Source organism: Camponotus floridanus, unplaced genomic scaffold, assembly GCF_003227725.1.
Source record: "Camponotus floridanus strain SB8 unplaced genomic scaffold, Cflo_v7.5 scaffold31, whole genome shotgun sequence".
Lineage (NCBI taxonomy): Eukaryota > Metazoa > Arthropoda > Insecta > Hymenoptera > Formicidae > Camponotus > Camponotus floridanus.
This window is the reverse complement of record NW_020229448.1, coordinates 401920-422895: the sequence shown is the minus strand read 5'-3', so window position 1 is coordinate 422895 and position 20976 is coordinate 401920. Positions and strand designations below refer to the sequence as shown.

Sequence of the window (20976 nt, the reverse complement as noted above, 5' to 3'; positions counted from 1 at the left end):
ACTTTAATGTGTACTACAACTTTAATAAAAATATTTCAATATATATAGTTGATTAAATATGTTTATTTAATATACATTTGTAACTAATTATTTTATTAATTTTATAGAGACCTGCGAGAGTACATGTACATTCATATTTAATTCATATTTAATATGTTTTGTAATTAATGTAAAATAATCAATCATTAAAATTGTGATGATATACGTTAAAATTATGGTGATATATCTTCAAAACACTCTGCCTTTCCCAAGTATCACCAAATCATAAGAAAATTATTTAATGCTGCTATGCATGATAATAATTGAAACTTTTTATAAAATAAAGAAAGAATACTATTCGGACTGTAAGAAAATTATAATATAATAAACCACGGTTTCAAAAATTATCTAGTATTTCGAAAAGATGCGTTAAAAATGTGACGATATGTCTTTAACTAAATAACTATAAAAAGAAAGAGAGAGAGAGAGAGAGACCACATAAAACTTATTTATATTAGAAATTTATTTAATATACATAAGCGTTTCAATACTCGTTTTACCGACATTTAGTGCACATAGTGCAGAACACAACTAGAAATTGTGTACATTATGTGTTACATACTGAAAACATTTGTGAATATTGGCTTCGTAGTTCACGTCCACGTTTTCTGTTCAGGGGACGCATCGCGTTCCTTTAGGTGATCCTTTGGCCATGGGATCTCATTCTTCTCTCTAAATCTTATTTTTACAGTATTAAAGTAAGAAAGAAAAAGAATTTCTTATTCTTTCTAAATCATTGTTACCGAAATACGTGAGCGTTCTTTATGACACTCATGAGATGCAATTTTTCAAAATATTGTCATAAGCGTATGTAACACATTCACACCTTTCTAGGTGTGTACAGACTCAGGGGAGCAACGATATCGATTTGCCCTCTTTCCTAGTGGAGTATTTCTCTTCCACTTATTGTTAGTGTCGATAGAGATTAGCGAAGCTACAACGCGCGTCATAGTATTTCATTTATCGTACAATTTTTCCCGAAGCAGGAAAATATAATTGTATGGTACAAATATTTAAAAAAAGAACTAGTTATAATACTTAAAAAACTATTACGCGAAAATTTTTAATTCATTTTTTTAAATAAAAATAGATATTTTATAAAAATAAATATTTAATAAAATAAACTGCATCACTAAGAAAAAAAGAGAAAGTATTTTTATATAAACTTTCGATAAATATGTAATAAATAAAAATATATATAATTCTATAATTCTTATATAAATAATTTAACAAATTAATAAATTTTGCAAACGCTGTTGTTAAAATATTTTACATTTATCTAGAAATATTAGTAGAAATTTTGTAGAAATATTAATTACAAATATTTTAGATATTTTACTTTATAATAAAATCTAGAATAGTTAGGTTCATTATATTAAACAATAATTTTAATTGGATCATTATTAAAAAGATAAACAAGTAATTAATTTCACAAAGTTCCACAAATAAGAAATAATTCATAAATTGTACTCACCGACAGACAATTGCTCCACTGCAACGTCTCCCTGGACTTCACACGATAATCACACAAACATAATCAATTACGGATAATCATGTAATGTCATACGATAATATTTCCGATATTAATCGTACGCGATATACAAATCACAGGATTGAATAATTAAAATAACAAAAAAACGTATATATCAATCATTCATTAATAATTAATAATTTGAAAATCAAGGAACAGAATATTCATGTGCAAGCATTTATTTTGTAACATAACAAATTTCTTGAACCACGTTTTATTTAGCAAGCGCTCATGAATATTATCAATCTTTGTGTTTAACATAATACTAAGTCTATATTATATTAATACACGATATAATATTTAATTAAATATGTTAAGACATGCTTGGATTCAAAATCTTTGCTATACTTGTCATGTTAATGAAAAGCACGAAAATGATGTCAACACTTTTACTGTTATATCGCGCAATATATCATGAATTGATTTAAAACATGGACAAATGAACAGAAAATACATAATGAAATTTCGATCTTGTAATTACAGTATACTTTCAATATTTAAATTCGTGGTTTATTAATTTTTTTATTAATAGACAGTCAATAATATTTTATCCTTTAATTATTTTATTCAAATAACAATCACCGCTATAATATTACATATTGTTATAGCAGTAAGTTAATTAATAATCGTTAATAATTGAGAAACAATCGAATTTCGAAAGATAACGCCACGACGAACGGCTCATGTTATTGTCTCGTTTGTACGAACATTGCTGTACGAATGATAACAAGATCACGATATAAACAACAAATTGTAAGTGGAACGTAGCCGTGTGTTAGCAAAATCAAAATATCACGAAGTTCGGCATTCATATTTGTGACGTAGCAATAGCGCGCTATTGTTTACATTTACGTTTGCCGTGGCCTTGTTATCATTCACACGGCAACAGCCGAACAACGCGAGCCGCTCCGTGTTCGTCGCGTTATTTTTAAAAATCGGTTATTCCTCATAATTATTTCAATTAATTCGCGAGTTATTAATTAACTTTATAATATAATAATATCGCGAGAATTAATATTTCAATTAAATAATAATTCAATTAAATAATCAAAAGACGAAATATATCGATTGTCTACTAATAAGAACGTGAATTTCGCAGGATTAAAATGTTGGAAATGTGAAAATAAAATTAGCAATTTCGAGATTTCATTATATATTTTTTGTCTGTCATTTATTAACTCGATCCGCGATATAATATTGCGCGATATCATAATAAATATATCGGCGTCATTGTGTCATTTGTGCTTTTCATTCAACAAAACATGATAGCAATAATCGATTTTGAATCGAGCAATGTCTTGACACGTTTAATTAATAAATATAATCGTATATTGATATATTCATTAAGTTAAACAAAGACTAATCATGTTTATGAGCTTTGTGATTGCCTCTGAAGAAATATTTAATAACGCTACTAAATAAATGTCTGCAAAAATATTCCTTATTTTTCAAATCATTAATTATTAACGAATGGTTGAGCATGTTTTTTCAATATTTTAATCTTGCGATTCGTGCATCGCGGAAGTGTTAATCACAATATTATCCATAATTGACTGTGTTTTTACGACTATCATATGAAGAAAATGGCATGGAATATGAAGAAAAAAGCAAGAGATGAAGAAGATAGGAGGAAGAAATTTAGAGGAGGAATCATCTAAGCAACTGTCGGGTGAGTACAACTTATAAATTATTTATTACTTGTATAATTAATTATTCATTTGCCCCGCAATAATGATATATTTAAAATTGTCACGCAATATAACGTACCTAACTACTCCAGATTTGATTGTGGAGTAAAATATTATAAAATAATTTGTATCAATATTTTCTATAATATTAATTCCGCATTTTAACATTTATTATTCATATACTACAAATTCGACGTTTGTATATGCTGATAATTATTATAGATAGATTAAACATTTGCACAACAATCATATTTCTTTTTTTCCTGCTTTAGTTTGGAAATAAATTTTCTATCGAAAACTATAAAAATAGTATATAAAATTAATTCCGCATTTTAACATCTATTATTCATATCCTACAAATTCGACATTTGTATATGCTGATAATCATTATAGATAGATTAAACATTTGCGCAACAATCATATTTCTTTTTTTCCTGCTTTAGTCTGGAAATAAATTTTCTGCCGAAACCTATAAAAATAGTACGTAAAATTTTACTCGAACAAAATTTTTCCATGATAATGCATGAAGGTTAAAGAGAAAAGCGTAGGTGGTTTATTGGAAACGGTTCGAAATGATGCTGGTAGGTCAAAGTTTAAATTGACACATAACGGCCTCGACGCTCCGACAGACAGCCGTTGTCGGCAAAGCCGATCGGGAACAACGGCCAGCTTTCGTTATCTAACGCAGCCACACTTGCGGACGCAACGTTAAGTAGTAACAACGTAGGCAGGATAATGGCATTCAAAGGGCTGTTTGCAGTTCAGTGGAGGGATGCACGTTCTATGCTTTTACGAGAAGAGGTGGAGAGATGGAGAGGTATTTATACGCGTATCTCGAGGCAAATGAAAGAATAGGTTTATTCTATAGCTACCTGACGCACAACTTTGATATATGACGATGAAAACTGACATATGGAAATACAATATATAATGCAAAATGCAACTTCAAAGATATCTTTAAAAACTTTTCAACAATTATAAATGATGCGCGAAAAGTTAGATTTTATTTTTATTTGATTTAATTTTCGTCAATATTTTTATTAAGTTCTCTCGCGTTTAGATATTATTTAAAATTTCAATATTTGTTTAAAAAAAGAATCGAATTTATCACATATCTAAAATACCATCCACGCGTTCTAGTTATACCATATGAATAGTGTAGTATATGAATATAAAAACGTAGAGCTAGATAAACGAAATTGTGGAGAAACCTTCGAAGCGAGAAGCAAATATTTCGCTCCACTTCCCAATCATCCGGCGCGTTGCGCCGAGGCTGTATGAAAAACAAAGTTCTTCGAAAATTTATGGAAATAATATACGCTAAATCGAACACAATCGATAGAATGTAATAACCAAAACGGCAAAAGAGCAAGTTCCTACGGGAGAAAAATTATCTAATTCAAATTAATAAATAATCTGTAAAGATGTAAAGAAATATACATTAATCAATTAATATTAATTGACACTTATATTAGTATATTTTGTGAAAATTATTTGTTAAATAATTCATTTTGAACTAGTTAAAAATAATTTACTTCAATCGAATATAAATCTATTGTTGCATTTTCGAATATTAATTTTTGCTTATAATCACCAGAGATAATGTATGTTAACATCAACTTTTTTTCACAATAAAAAATATTCTGTTGAGAGAAAATGTGATGACAAAATAATATAAAATGATAATCGCTTAGTTTGCCAATAATTTGACAATTATCGATATTACCAATGTAATATTGTCATTCGATTAGCCTGAAAGCCACATTAATTTCCTTAATGAAACGCGTCAAATGGCAACGTTGAATTATGATCTGACACGGAATTACAAACCAATGTGATGCAAAACAGATATTTTCATGAGCTTTAATCATACAAAAGAAAACTTGAGAAATGTGCCTAAAAATAGTAAAAATGTTGCAGAAATGTACAAATTGTTTATAAGAAAAGTGTTTTAAAATTTAAAATATAAACTGTAAATATTATAAAATACTGTAAAAAATAAATTAGTGCCAACATTTTATTTTTTAAGAGGAGCCTAAAGAAATCTTGCCCTTAAATAATATTATATCGCATAAATTGCATCAAACGGATAATTGAAATGCGAATGTTTCATAATTAAACACATTTATTGAATCTTTTTTTATTACGAGTAATACATCGCCGCGTCGACCAGCGCGAGACGAATATACAATATATTTTGGTTACGTATTTAAACGTATATAGACATATACGCACGCATACACGCACACAGACGCGCATTTACATCTTACATCTATTATGACGCGCGCAAAAATTTCGCACAACTCATGAGAGAACGATCGAAAATACTGTTCACTAATGAATAATTTGCGCAAGATATGTGGTCGATATGTGACTAAACTATCTCATGTGTATATCTTAACATTGTAATAATAATGTTTTTAACAAATTCGGAATTTTTTCATTGCAATTAATAATTTTTCTCTTAATTTGCATACTCATCGTACGAAATTATAAAAGTGATTACATTTGATATAATTAATGATTGCACGATGTTAATTGATATATTATAAAATTACGCTTATAATTAGTATAATATGATACTGTATCAAATGAGCGATTTATCTCTTTAAATTTTTGAAAAATGTTAAAAATGCATTTTTATTACATATTTTTTTCTTTTTATATAAATATGTTTGGATATAGAGAAAATTTTGTTATAATGAACAGCCATAATAGAATGATAATAGAATGCTTTTATACAATCATATTAATGATATAGAATACTTTCCTCATAAAAAAAATTAATATTTTAAAAAGTAATGGCCTTTCTAAAAATATTGGCATATTTATAAAATTTTTAATAAAATTCAATTGTAAAATATATATAATGTCATGTTAATAATTTTATATATCACTTTTATATATTTTATTTATCACTAATCAACAATCAGTTAATTAATTTTTACGGCATCAATTTCTTGTCATCAATACATAAGAAATTAAAAGTCTGCAACTTTTGCTAATTCACAACAATTTACGGCTTTGTAGTTAATTGTTCAAAGCATTTAATGAGTACGATCATTAGATATTGAAGTGGAAGACAGCCATCGATTTCTATATAAACATTGGATAATATAATTAGCGTTATATAATTAGTTTAAAAAGGACTAATGAACACTATTAATAGTTTGCCATTCGCTAATTCATTAAAGCCAGGAAATTTTCCATATATATAATGAAATTTTAGCTCGAAATTTATTTTATAATCCATATTCTGATATAATATAATATCTATTGATATTTTTAAATTAAAGACTTAATTAAATATGTTTAATTAAATTCTTCACTTTTTAAATTAGCAGGATTTGATATATTTCGAGTTTTTTAAATTAAGAAAATCTTTAGAAGTAAAGAGAGAAATAAGATTTGTGTCTTGCTCCTTGGTTCCCTTTCAGACGCACAAATTCCATATTATCCAATCGTGTTATTATAAGCGTGTTTGTAAAAAAAATGAGATCTTTGATCTTGAACATCATACTGATAGGAATTTAAACAGACTCCGACCTTTCTCTCAGAAGTTTGCAATACGTCAATCGTAAACGATAGATAGGTATCTAATCGTAAGATAGGTGTGTAAATAACATTCCACAGACCAAAACCATGGGTCCGTCTAGAAAAATATAGATATAGAGCACATACTATACAGAGTGGTCCAATAGACTTTCGATAACAGCGGGTACGGTCAGCTGCAAGATCCTAATCTCATTTATCATAAAATTTTACAAGAGCATACGAAAGCTCTCGTTATTTCTTATCATTAAATCTTTCTTATAAAATAATAGAGTTATGAGAAACTGTTAGAATTAACAACAATGTCTTTCATACTTGTCTTAATCAATACATACGTATCTAGTTTAATTCAAAATTTTAATATCATTAATCAACAGATTAGTTCAATAAATAAAATAATAACTATTACCTTAAATTTGAGATATTATTTTATTTCACACACATGCGCGTATTTGTGCGAAATTATACGAATAATTTTTAACAAATAATAATATTTCTTAATCTCTTTTCTCTAGCAATTTCCAATTTGCTAGAGGGAAAATATTTGATTTTTACAATTTCTTCAGCTGCCTCATTTAACTTTAACGATCTATCGATCTAATTGCTATCTTTTTATAACTTGAAGAAGTCAGTACCCAGACTAAAGAAATTTTGTGAACGTCATTACCCGTAGCTGCTTTACTCTAATTTAAACTTCGTGATGCTTTCGCGACAAGATTAAAACTTTTTGTGATTTGCTCGACCAATTTTTATCTGATTAGTTTTTTAATAAAAAAAAATTTCTAATATAAATTCTCGCGAAAGAATTTTTCGACAAACATCGTGTAAAATACGTAGAAATGTGAAAAATATAAATTACAATTATGAAAAATTCGCATTAAAAATATATAAATTTTTGTATTACACAATTAACTATTATCATAAAATATCGTAATAACTGTTAATTTATATATTTCATATACAAAATGAAAAATAAATCGAAACTATAACATTTTCTTTATTTTTGAAAAAATTAAGATTAGAAAAGCTGAGAGACTGTTTCTTTGCTTGAGATTAATTGAAATTTAAGAAATATATATTTTTTTATCAGCTTTTGTGGTATATTTGTTAGATGCGATTCTTATCTAAGATATGTCATTTAATTTAGTTGTGTGTGTCTATCATCTCGGAGGTCTAGAGAAGAATCGATCGCGCGGTGAATCCCACGAAGCGCGAACGAACGCTTACATGTTCGACTAATTTGATTGACTGCACACTAATATCGAGCATACACAGAGCCGATAGGGAGACAAGTCGAACAGCAACAAATATTTACTTAGCTTTCTCAAAGGATTTAAAAAAAGTAAGGAGTAATAGAAAAAGAAAGCGAACGCTTCCGAGATTTCAACATCTTAAAAGAGACGTCACACCTCCATTACAACTCTTAAGTCTTTTCTTTGTTATTCTTTTTATTTCTCTTGTTCTTCTTGTTATTTTTCGAATACTTTTATTTATCTACCTTCTACTTTACATTTTCCTAATTTTTAATTCTAGAAATGCTTCTTTCGGAAACACTCGATTAATAAAGCATTTCGATAGTTGATGAGGTAAGCGAATAACAACTTGATAGGATTTTCTTATTGGCTTTGAGTATTTTTGATAAATTATATTTTAGTGCAAAAACTGCGACGGATCTTTAATTTATTATTCTTAATACAAATTCAATAACATTTAGAATCAAACAGGGAAATTGAGACCCTTGGAAGATAACCGATTCTTCAATTATTTAATTTTATCACACATTTAATTTTTCATTGCATTTTTGCTCTTATGCGAGACCTATAAAAATATTATATAATCACTGTTCCATGTACATTGTATACATGTTCTTTCTGTCGACAGAGATTCATCCTATCATAAAAAAAGAATTGATCTGATGGTCTAAAATTAAAATACGAAAATGTCATTAGATGTTCATTGTTGATAGTATTGATTTTGCCTGTCTCCATTGGTATTTACTGGCCGTTTGCTAGCCATGTACTGCGCCTGTGTAAGCGCAAGATGAATTCTCGATTTACCCAATGACCTCAATTACTATCCCGCTGTCTTACTTTGCATAGATAAGACGTAATTTTGTTTGGTTCCTTCATTGAAAATCGGAAACAAAACGGGAAAACGAAATGGACCTGTCGTGATATGTTTTGGACCTTTTGAGGGATAAGAAAGATCATACTCCCTTTTTGCAAGAGAGAAAAGAGAGACCGACACTAATCCAGGCAAAACATACAATACATTTAATGTCATTAATATTTTCCAATTTCCTTTAGCCATAACCGAATCAAATGCATTTAAAATTATTCGTGAAAAATTGTATTGTTATTTATTCATATATATATATATTTTTTTTAATTTATATACATATGAAATAATCCCTATTATTTATCGTTACCTTATGTATTTTTATTTTTTTACATATGCTAAACATTTAAAAACTCAAATACAATTCTGTCGCACAAATGTTTCGATACCATGCGTTCGATTCGGAAATGTCAAAATCAGAAGGCATTAATGACACCGCCTTAATGTATTTAAGGGAAGGACAAGCTGTCCTGGACAACGCTTACCGTTTATTGTAAGATTATACACATCGACACATTCAGGATTAATTAACGCTAAATTGTTATTAATTACTGATTATAAATAGGCATTTTCAATTATATGTCAAACGCAATCAATTCACCGACGACAAATTTTCTCGACTGCTGCATCGATTGAAAAGACCCAAATATACAAAATGCAATGTAATTTTTTCGTGATAATTCATCGAAAGTCTTATCGGTTTTTCTAACTAATAAAACTCGATATAAATTCGGCAAATTTAAATCTCAATGCTACAAACATTACGCGCATGAAAATAACTATTCATCTACTATTTTTATTCATCTCTATTTATTTATTTCAAACAATGTAAGATACATTCTTTTAGACTCTTATAGCATCCAAAAATCATTTATCGAAATTGTATCGATTTAAATCTATAATTTCAAAATTTTAGGAAAAGTAAAATATGGCCTATGCTAATCGTAATTTAACAAAATAAAATAGAGAAGTGCTGTCGCGATTGTCGTCGGGAAAGAACGATGTATTTTGCGTTTGACATCGGACACAGGTACAAGTGCGCCATCGTCGATTTGTTCCATTGTAGAAAGAAATACTTAAGCACTTCAATGTTTCATGACGGGTATTAAATTTATAAATGTCGTAGAGCGATGGGGTAATCAAATTCAATTTTCAGAAGAATGTTGAAAATTGAGGACAACTTGACATGAATCCATAACACTTATTAAACAAAATATATATACTAATATATAGTTATTACATTTCATTTAAATGTAATATAAAGTATTAATTTTTAGTATTATTTTTCTTTATATTTTAGATTTTAAAGACAGAGTTTTAGGAATATACATTTACGTATTTTTATTAAAACATCATATTTAGTAAATTCAGCGTTTCAACGTTCTTCCGAAATCTTGATTCAATTATTTTTCAATTCCATCACGTATCGATGTAGATATGTACGTATAAATTTAATTTTTTTTAGAAAACATACGTATCTATCGTTGCAAATTGCTCGTGTTCTGTATGAAATTACGGTCAATTCCATGATTTTTCAAATAAAAGTATTTATACTTGATTAATGCTCAAAATACAGATTTTATCTAATAACGAAAATACTATCCTTGTCTATAATATACACGCAAACTCGACAGTTCCATTGAACAGACACTTGAGTATTTCATTCTAAAGTGTTTATATGGTTGAAACGACCAGTTAATCTCTAGTGGAAAATTCACTCGCGGAATCACAGATAACTATACAGCCCCCGTCGATACTACATCGTTTAACTTTTGTCGCTAAACATCTTGTAAGATCAAGAAACATATATGGAATGCGCGATCGAGAGACTCGATTTTTCGGATATAATATGCACAACTGGTCCAGTTGGACGTTATTCAAGAGAAATTTTAGAAGGAGAGCTTAAATAATATTAAACGTCCTTTAGCGTTCCTCGACCCTTTCCTCTCCCATCGTGCTTAGTATAGTATAACAAAATATAAATCTGAAGGCGACACATACGTATACGCGCGATTACGCGAGCACGTACTGGTGTACAGAGTCGTTTGTTGGATCAAATTGGCATGCATCCTGAACAACGAAGAAACAAGTTGCCCGAAATACATATCCAAGATTGAAAATAGAAAACACAGACGCTGTTTATTTGTACAGAATTTGATTAGATAATTGTGTACGCGAGCATTTTGATTATTTTCCAAAGAAAATCCAACGATAACGTTACGTTTTTAATTGAAATGTCTGTCAAATAAACAAGATTAAAAAAATACTAATAATCACTCGATAAGCGAAGGATGAAATATTCATCCCGCATATTTCTTTCGTACAATTATCTTGCGTATGTATTGATACATGTATGCTAACGTAATCTAACCAACGCCCTATACACTTGCATACAGGTAGATATATTTATCTAGTGCACAACATTTTCTTGTTTTTATAAGGACATCCGGTAATAAAGTCGGTACCGATGAGAATCAAGTTCGGGATCTCTTTTAAATCTCATAATTGCGAAACTTACTGACGACCTCGTTGGGCTCCTGATAGTCGAATGGAACTCCATGACCCGAACGATAATAGAGATTCGTGGCTCCACCCTCGGAAGCCCTTCTATGAACATTTGTGGGATGACCTCTGAGGTGAGCCGGTGAACCACCTGTCTCTCCAGTCGTATCCGGTAGCATTCTGTCCTTTGTCTTTGGTGTGCTCCAATGCATAGTCTGTGAACAAAGAAAAATTCGCAAGATTAATAATGAGACATAATATAGAAATAGGACATAATGTGAAATTAATGTTTGTGGTCTTTTATTATAATTATAGGATGTTTTTCATTGACATAAATCTATGCAAAATTAATTATAAATCCAAAGGGTTAATACGCTGTATTAAAAAAAGCATCTTAAATGTTGACTTTAAATTCTTAGTTTGATTTTAAACTTTTTTCTGAAGTCTCTTAAATAAGTCATAAATAATTTTCATTAATAAATAATCAAATTTAATTAAATATCTTGTACTTTCAGCGAAAGGAAATTTTATAATAATTATTTAAGTTTATAAATTTACAAATATCTCATTCAGATGCTCTCGATCGTGTGCAACTACCTACATGCAAAAAAATTTGATTTATTCTAATAAACTACGTAACATTGTTTAATGTAATGAACTAAAGTATATTGTCCAAAATGTACAATAATTGCAAAATTATTACATCTCACCTGCTGCACATGTTCCTTCATGCCGACCCATTGCTTGTAACTAATCTTGATACCACTGTTCCGCCATTTATCATAATTGCTCCTTTTCTCAGGATCACATAAAATCTCTTTCGCATACTAGAATATAAACATCATATATCAGGGCATCTATTTAATACTTAAACACGAATAATTTATTTCAATTACAAATCAATAAAATTGATCGACTTTTTTCTATTTGTAAAAGACGCACCTTTAATTGTTGAAATTTTTTTTCGGCCTCTTTGTCACCGTCGTTCTTATCCGGATGATATTGAAGAGCTAATACCTTATACTCCGCCGTAATCTGCTCGATCTAATTTTTAAAATTGAACAGAAATTGTCTACGACATGATTCAATAGGATGCGAACAGGAATTAATCTAATTGTACACTGCAATAATATTATTTGATTGCTTTCAATTTAAAAAATATGTGTTATAAATATAAAATATTAAATTAGAAAAATATAAAATATTTATTTAATTAAAACAGAACATCGATCACAATTTAATTCTTGAAATGAGATAATCTTTTAGAATAACGTATTCTAAATAGATGTGAAACTTTCTTACAGACATAAAGAAAAAAAGGAAAGCAAAGACCATAATACATTTAGTAATTTTTAATTTAATTATTTTTCTTTTTCTGTAATATTTCTATAATATTTTACTTGTGACGTGTATTATATTTAAATATCTCGGCTATCCGCCGCAAGATTACGTTCGTAGTATCATTCGCCGACGGAAACGAGATGTCATGAACACGCTGACATAATTTATCGACTGAGATCGAAATTTTTATCAAAAAGTTAGCGGAGATAACTTTAATAAAATATAAATTAGAGAATTGAGAGATAAACGACCTTTTCGACCATTGTGCTCCGTTAAAATTGTTAAAGTTTATTAGTACATTATGTACTAATAAAAAATAATGAGAGCAATTAAATATTTTTTTTAATTCAATTCAGTGTAATTATATTTTAATATGCATGAATTATATTGATAATGTAACAAAAACAAAAATTTTCTTATATGTCTCGTTGACATCTTATTATATTGCATAAGAAGTCTCAATGAATCAGTACAATTTCACGCACGATGGAAAATGTTTCAACAGAAATATTGTTGCTTAATTCACGAATTCAGCGTATCGTAAACTAGGAACAGATGAGACTACACCTAATTGTGTTGATCGAGTATTCAATTAATTAAGAGTTTAAATTGCACTTTCCCCCTAGGATCTAATTATTATGGAAGCAACTCGACGTTTAATTAAATTATGTCAATGCAGAAAATTAGTTTTGTACATGTATATTAATAAAGGTTACGATTAAAACATATTGAAAACATATCGAAACAATTACATTTTTCACATAGATTATGATCGTTTATGAATTTTATATGTTTTGACTATATTAACTTGATTAATTAATAATGCTATAGTATAACAAACAATGAAATATTATAGTGAAAATTGAAATTTAAATTAATAATGACAAAATTAATTTGCCTAATTGTACAATAATGATAAGAAAATATTTTTGAAATTATAATTTATAAATTTATTAATGAATAGAATATTTATTAATCCAAAATTAATCCAAATTGAGTTGTTTTAGACAAAAGATTATCAAGTAATATTTCTTTAAATATAAAACATTTTGTTATTTTATTGTATCTGTTATTATTATATGTATATAATCTATTACATTTATCCAATATTGACTTTGATAAATAAAGTATTTAACTTTGTATTCAACTTTCACTTTGTAATTATAATTTTCGTGATACATTCATTTTCTAAATATTTTACAAATATTTGAAACACAAAAATTTCATAGTCGAGCATCTATGTGATATACTATATTCTTCTAAAATAATAATATAATTCATGATAAAGATAAATATCACTTAAGATAAATATTTTTCAAGATAAATATCACTTAAGATAAATATTTTTCTTGCTTCTATTTTTATTCTATATTAATTATCTACATTAATCTTTATGACTTATCAAAAGAAAGACATTATAAAAAAACATAGAAACAAAAATATTTAATTATCTAAAAAAGAAATCCATTAGAGATGCAATACAAATAGTTTAAGAACGAATATTTTTCGCAAGATAAGTCAGAGGAAAAAAACAAAGATTCTATAATTCTAAATTTATTTCAACATAAAGATCCTTTGAAAAATAAAAAAATATATTTCCAACTTTCACAAAATTTAATTTCACATTCTTACTCGATCTTGAAAATGATTGTCTCTGATCTCGCTTCTTTTAATATAATAAGTGCATCAAATGTGAGCGCAAAAAGACTCAAATATTATATTACATTCAATAATTAATCTACAATGGGAATTCAGATTTCAACTCGCGAAACGCGATAAATACACCGCTGCGTTTCATGTCTTACCGTGGAAGACTCGTCGCAGGATAACAGCGCGTAATAGTCCTCCTCCTCGCTGGGCGAGTAATTGATGGCGTCCTCGACACTCATTTCGCGACTCTCCTCTTTCGCAACCCTTAGCACGCTCCCTTCCGAATGTATTGCCCGCGAAAATCGTAGCCGCTGTTCTCGACTAGCAAACTTCTGTCGCTCCTAACCGAGTCGATCGAGATCCGTCACCTGTTGCGAGCAAGCGAATCTGTGAGTGACAACGTCGCTGCCTACGACAGGCACCAAAGTGAGCCGAGTAAAGGGAAAACCGTGTCGCAGACCCGGAAAGACCCGATTCCCGGGGAATCCCGCGCGACTGCGTACTCGCAATCCTGAGCCCGCACCCCCTTTCGCAAAACGCGCAGTTCTCCATCGTTGCGCAGTTGCGACTTGCGGCTTATACCCTCTTGCGCCCCTTGTGTGCTTCATCGAGTACGTGTAAAGGGGTTTTATATATATATATATATATATATATATATATATATATATATATATGCACACATATTTCTAGAATCTTTATATAATTTACAGTTTTTTTCAAATTCATTTCGATTCCTTAGACCGAAAATTTTGTTTGAAATTGAATTTGAAACGAGAACTCTCTCTCCTAGTCGTTTCTATAGTAATTAAGAGATTTTATAAGAGAGAGAAAGAGAGAGAAGAAATAAAATTTTTTTTTAATATACATTTGAATACATTATACGTACAATCATATGTTGTTTACGTCTCATTTTTTTAAAACTTGAAGAAATGACTTGATAATGCACATTTTTCATTCTTCAAGTGCATAATTAATAATGAGTTAAAAGTTCATCGATTATCGCAAATATAGATTACTATTGTATTGCCAAAGTGATAGTGATATCAGTAGAATGATATCAGTAAAGGAAATTTGGAAAGAATTTAGTTTGTCTAGAATATAATAAAATTAATGTATAATATAAGAAAAAAATTAATAAGAATAATTTATCTTATTTATTTTATATTAGATAAAGCTATTCAAAACTATATAAAAAATTAGATTCGTCTATGCACAATTATTTAAAACTAATAAATATTAGGCAAAATTTAGCACAAACTCACGATTATTTCGTCAACGAATGATCTCAGTAATACAACGATGCAGAGTCGTTCTCTTATATAACGTGGAACGTGCGTCGTTATCATTGTAAGACTTTTAACGCTTTAAAATTGTTTTCAAGATCACAACGGGTTGTGAAATCACTTTTTTCTCTCGAAAAGTCGCATATGGGAAAAGCACTTACAAGAACAAAGATTTAATCCCGCGTATGTATCTGACAGTTCTCTCGCAAAGTTACACAGCGTTTCTTTTTAGAACACGCAGTCGTACGTATCGTAAAGAGCACTAAGTGATATTGAGCTCAACGCATCTACGTCTCGCTAACGCGAGATTCCAGAGTCTCGCGGCTTTCACTCACGATTAAAGAACCTTGGATCTCTTTTATCTCGAACCTTACCGACCGAGCAAGAGTTCTTCGTTTATTGGTATTTTTCAAAAATTTTATTAATCATAGATGAGTTAGTGATGAGACATTTCATTTCCTTGTTAAAAAATAAAAAGAAAAGAGAGAGAGAAAAATCGAGTTGAAATTTTAATTTTTTTAATACTATTTTTTTAATATTTATTCATCTCTCTCTTTCTCCCGCATTTTTGTCATTTGATTTTTGTCGTTACTTAAAAAATGCCAAAATAATAAAGATTATTTGTCATGCGAGGTAAAACGAGACAGAGACTTGATTAGAAATTCAAATCTTTTAAAGAATTACGAGAAAAGACAAACAAGAGAGAACGTGAATGAATGTATGAATCAATTATGTATTCTTCTTGCTTCTATGAGGGGACGGCAGATACTGATCACCGGCACTTTCGTTTACAACTGTTGATGCCACTGTTTTAACTCTCTTGCACACCATATTGTCTACAGGCGATGACACAAATAACAGAGTTGAGCAATTTTACGGATCACAAATAAGGAATAAAAAATAATAAATATTACATTAAAAAACATATGTGCATCATATTTAAGTCATAATACAATATATTGTGATTTTATTTCATATAAATTATAAAAATCAATATAAAATATTTTTATAATGTTAGTAAATAATTATAAATACTTTTTTAAATGTTAATAAATAATTTTATAACGTTAGCTCTTCAATATGTTATTTAAATATATATTTTTATCATATATAAATTGACATTTTTTATAAAATTTACATATTTACATATTTGTATAAATTTATAATAAACAGTTTTAATTAATATGATACGTATTTTTATCAAAAATTTATATAAAGAGATATATACGCTATGTGTGAATACTTTGATTTAAATTCTCAGAAACAACTGTGTCCTAAAAATTCAATGCACTGCTAGCAGGTTATATAAAGAAAAAAAATATCAACTTCGGTAGGTTTTAACAATCTGTCGAAAAGACATATAGTCGTTTTAAAATGTCAGACACATGTCAGACATCTACCGTACCTACACTAGGAAGCCTGTTTCTCTATATGACTTGTAAATATTCCTCTAAATAAAACCATTCAATTCGAGAAAATATTTTTAACATTTTCTATTATTTACAATTTTTCAATTTCCGCAATAAATAGGATAAAAAAATTCAAAATAAAATTGCGGAAAATGTTGTTAATTAAAGATAGTATGTCATTGATTAAAAAAGAAAATATTTTATTTATTTCGTTACAAGATTCCTCGATAATACCCTTGATAGATTGACATTGCATTAGGATTAAAATCTTGCTAACGATTTGTTCTCATTAATTTGAATAAATCCGCGCATCCACTTTATAGTACACGTTTTATTTCTTTCGTTGCGATCAAAATAAAGAAGCAATCACTGACTGTCATGGTACGCTAATCACTCGAAAAATTTTACGAGACACGTGTCGAAAGGGTCGAACCCTTTCACCGCTCGAAAAGATACGTGTGCTCACCGGCAGGAAACACATGCTCCGCTCCGTTTCCGCACGCATATGCGTGACAGACACGCAGCATGCACGCGTGGCATTACTTGAACAGAGATTACTAAATATTCACTATATATATATATATATATATATATATTTTGGATCTACAAGAAATCATAAAAATATTTATATTTTTCGCTGGTAATTTTTTTAGAACAAATGTTATGAAATCTATCGAAAAATGCACATGAATCTTTTTCTCTACCATCTTAACCATCAATCATTCATTTTGCCAATTTTTCGCAAGTTAATTTTTAAATAAAATTTTCTTAATTTTCCACGTATCCTATATGACACGTAAATTATGTATGTCGAATGAGACAAATCTTCATATTCAAACGCGAGAGAAAAAATCTAGGGTCAAGAGAAACGCACATGAGCCCACTTTTCTTTATCGTAACGAGTCGTCCTTCGACGTCCCAACACTTAGCCGTCCTTGTCTATCCCGAAATAACATTTCGTTACGAAGCATACATGGGCGTTTCTTCGTGCGACTGCCAGATACGTGGGTGGTGGCAGTAGAGAAGAGAAGGAGAGCATAGAAGCGATCATATGGTAGCGCCGCCGATGAGGCTCCCTCCAGGTCTGGCTTGTCAGTGCTTCATGAAGTGTTGCGCCGTACTCGTGTATAATCCCTGACCGAGGATGACCCTGACGAAGTTCGCGCAATCTCAACATTGACTTAAACGTTGACTGAAAAGCTACGGGAAAACCTACGCAATTTCTTCCCTTAGTGAGCTTCTTTTCGCGAGATGGATACAACAGAAATGACTATAGAGTGTATGAAGCACGAAAAGGAAGAGAAAGCTGCAATTATAATATTTGTTTCCTGATCAAGTGCGATGACATTAAGGTTGGAATGATCAGGTGTGATTGATTGTCAATCACTGGTTACATGAATCGACAATTATGTTATGTCAAGCAAATGTGAATATATCTGATAAAATATTCACAATGTTATGATTGAAATGAATGGAAAAAATTTATTTAAATTATTTTCTTATATCAATCGTACGTCATTTTGCAAAAAAGGCATTTGAAGAAATTTTAAAGCAATCATCGATCATCTTGATGACTAAATCACATTATTGAATACAATACTGTTCATCATAATCAAATAAGACTAGTAATCTGTAATTTATTTACACTGAATTTGGATATAAATAATCATTGGAAATTGAAATCCTAAATATTTAAATATAAAAATATTTAAAGTGATTAAAGATTATAAAATGATATAGATGAGCTGTGTGAATTTTAAGATTACAGTTCACGTACAATTTAGAAGAAGAGAAAAAAGAAAAAGTAAAAATGACAATTGATAATTTTTTACAAATAATGAAAAAATATTTATCATTTATTTTATAGTGCCTATAATATTCATCATTTATTTTATAGTGTTGAAACAATGTGGCTTGTTGTTCAAACTTCTCTTCTTTCGAGTTCTTAATTTAGAAGATTTCAAGCAAATTGTAAAAAGAGCATAAAACCAGCTAATGCAAGCAATATTAACAACGAGATAGTGAAAGGTAAGTTTGCAGGTCATATAAAATAAACAATTAATTAAAAAATTTGCATTTGCATATTAGTACTTTCTGATATGTAAATTTATTGTTTATCATAGAAAAATGTTTATTTCACACCTCATTTCTCATATATATACCAAAATTTTTACTTTATGTTTCAACAATAAATACATTTAGAATACTAATGGAGAGAAAAAATAATTTGATCGAGTATCCTATTAACAATTAAATAGTCTGCATGTAATGTATTTTTAATAAGACAATCAAAGTCATCCGTCCACACAGTTTGTGCTAAAAAAAACTTATTATTTAACATCAACTACGAGAATGCATGTTAGAAACAATTATATTTTAGATTGATCTGTTTAATGTTAGAATGTCTTTCTGTTTAAACTTAGCTTTCTTTGTAAAATTTAAAAAAATGCATTTTTTATATTTAATATAAAATAAAATTAAGGAAAAAAAACAACTTTTAATTGCTGTGTATAAGAATTAAAAGTGCACAAAGCGTATCTACAAATAAAAAATACACGAGTTAGGTTTGATATATAAAAATCTCTTCCTTGGCTCTCTATATATTATTCTTTTCTAGACACAAAGTGTATAAATAAGTCACTATAAATATTCTCTATCGAATTAACTTATCTTGTCTTTGAAGAATCATCGAGATACTTGAAAATTTGGAAAATAACAATAAGAATGTACAAAACGCGTAAGTCAAAAGCGTAACAAAAAGGGAAGAAAAGAAAACACGTGAGGATCAGAGTCGTTCTTCCACAGGGAAAAACATCTCAATTATACTTGAACTAAAAGCGCGTCTTTATGCGGTCTCGAACAACGCGTTACATTCTGGATATAGCGTGTGCCGCACATGTGCGCGCTTACAGGGGCACGTGCACCACCGGATACAAGCTTCTTTTTATCGGACCGTACCTCGGTGCAGGTGCAGTTGCAGGGCGCGATGCGGCGCGGCGCGACGCAGTCCTCCGCGACGGTCACAGGAACAGGCCTCTATTAATAGCCACGAATGTGCGTGATTTGTTCGAGAAACCGCGTTCAGCTATGAACGCGATACGATACGAGCTTGTGCAAAATATGCTGTATTTTTAGCATTTTTAAGAACTATTTTGCAAATCGAACGAACATCGTTCGGCTTTAAATCTGCAGAATTTCACAGCCCCTGCGCAAAATACTTCGTAGGAAATTTTCAAAATGAAATATATAGTTGCCCGTAATAAATCTCTCATTTATAAGATATACTATACATCGTCAATCATTTAGCAAACGTTTTCATTTATAGCGAAATCGGTTGGATAAACTAGTGCGCATTGATGCATCATAATGGTTCTCACAAATTTATAATAACATAAGTAATTAAAACAGTGGGATAATTAATACTACGTGTTATTATTATTACTATTAAATACACAAACAACGATGTATGATAATAATTCGTAATATTAATTATCTTATATTGTTTCAGTTAGTTATGTTAAATTTATGTGCGATAACTTTATTCTGCATTGAATTTATTATTAGTATTATGTTTCTTTCAATTATTTTTACTAAAACAGTTTGAAAGACAAAATCAATATTTTGAATTGATAATTTTTGTAACTTTACATTTTTTATTAATTTATAGTATATTGTATTATTGTTCTCTTCCTAAGAATTTAAAAAATTGGTCGCATTTTTTAAAATTATAACAAATTAAAAATATATATTATATAAAATTATGTAAATTTATATAATTTTACATATTATATAAATAATATGTAAAATTATGTTGCATAAAATTATTATTTTTATTAGTCGTTCTATATTTGAGTGAAAGAGAT

General features: G+C 29.2%; 2 protein-coding genes across 6 annotated transcripts in view; one reads left to right on the top strand and one right to left on the bottom strand.

Moving 5' to 3' along the window:
* The first annotated feature begins 3149 nt into the window (after nt 1-3149).
* Nucleotides 3150-20976, top strand: part of LOC105252378 (phosphoinositide 3-kinase adapter protein 1) — a 41485-nt gene continuing 23658 nt past the window's right edge. The window contains exons 1-2 of one of the 4 annotated variants that reach the window (XM_025410362.1): nt 17948-18479; nt 19011-19141. The gene's annotated coding sequence lies outside the window, so the exon portion shown is untranslated. Of the gene's footprint in view, nt 3240-17947; nt 18480-19010; nt 19142-20976 lie in introns of those variants that run through there. The other 3 variants (XM_020027871.2, XM_020027872.2, XM_011259726.3) reach the window with 3 other exon arrangements.
* On the bottom strand, nt 10218-16005 carry LOC105252377 (J domain-containing protein). Of its 2 annotated transcripts, none has more exons than XM_011259723.3 (5): nt 15684-16005; nt 14577-14789; nt 12373-12474; nt 12141-12257; nt 10218-11645 (listed from the first exon to the last, which is right to left on the bottom strand). In XM_011259723.3, the coding sequence occupies exons 2-5, from the start codon at nt 14658-14660 to the stop codon at nt 11421-11423; spliced, it is 528 nt and encodes a 175-aa protein (XP_011258025.1). In that variant the 5' UTR covers nt 14661-14789; nt 15684-16005; the 3' UTR covers nt 10218-11420. The 2 variants fall into 2 exon arrangements, with proteins under 2 accessions (XP_011258025.1, XP_011258024.1); XM_011259722.2 differs by having other exon boundaries at nt 15866-16004.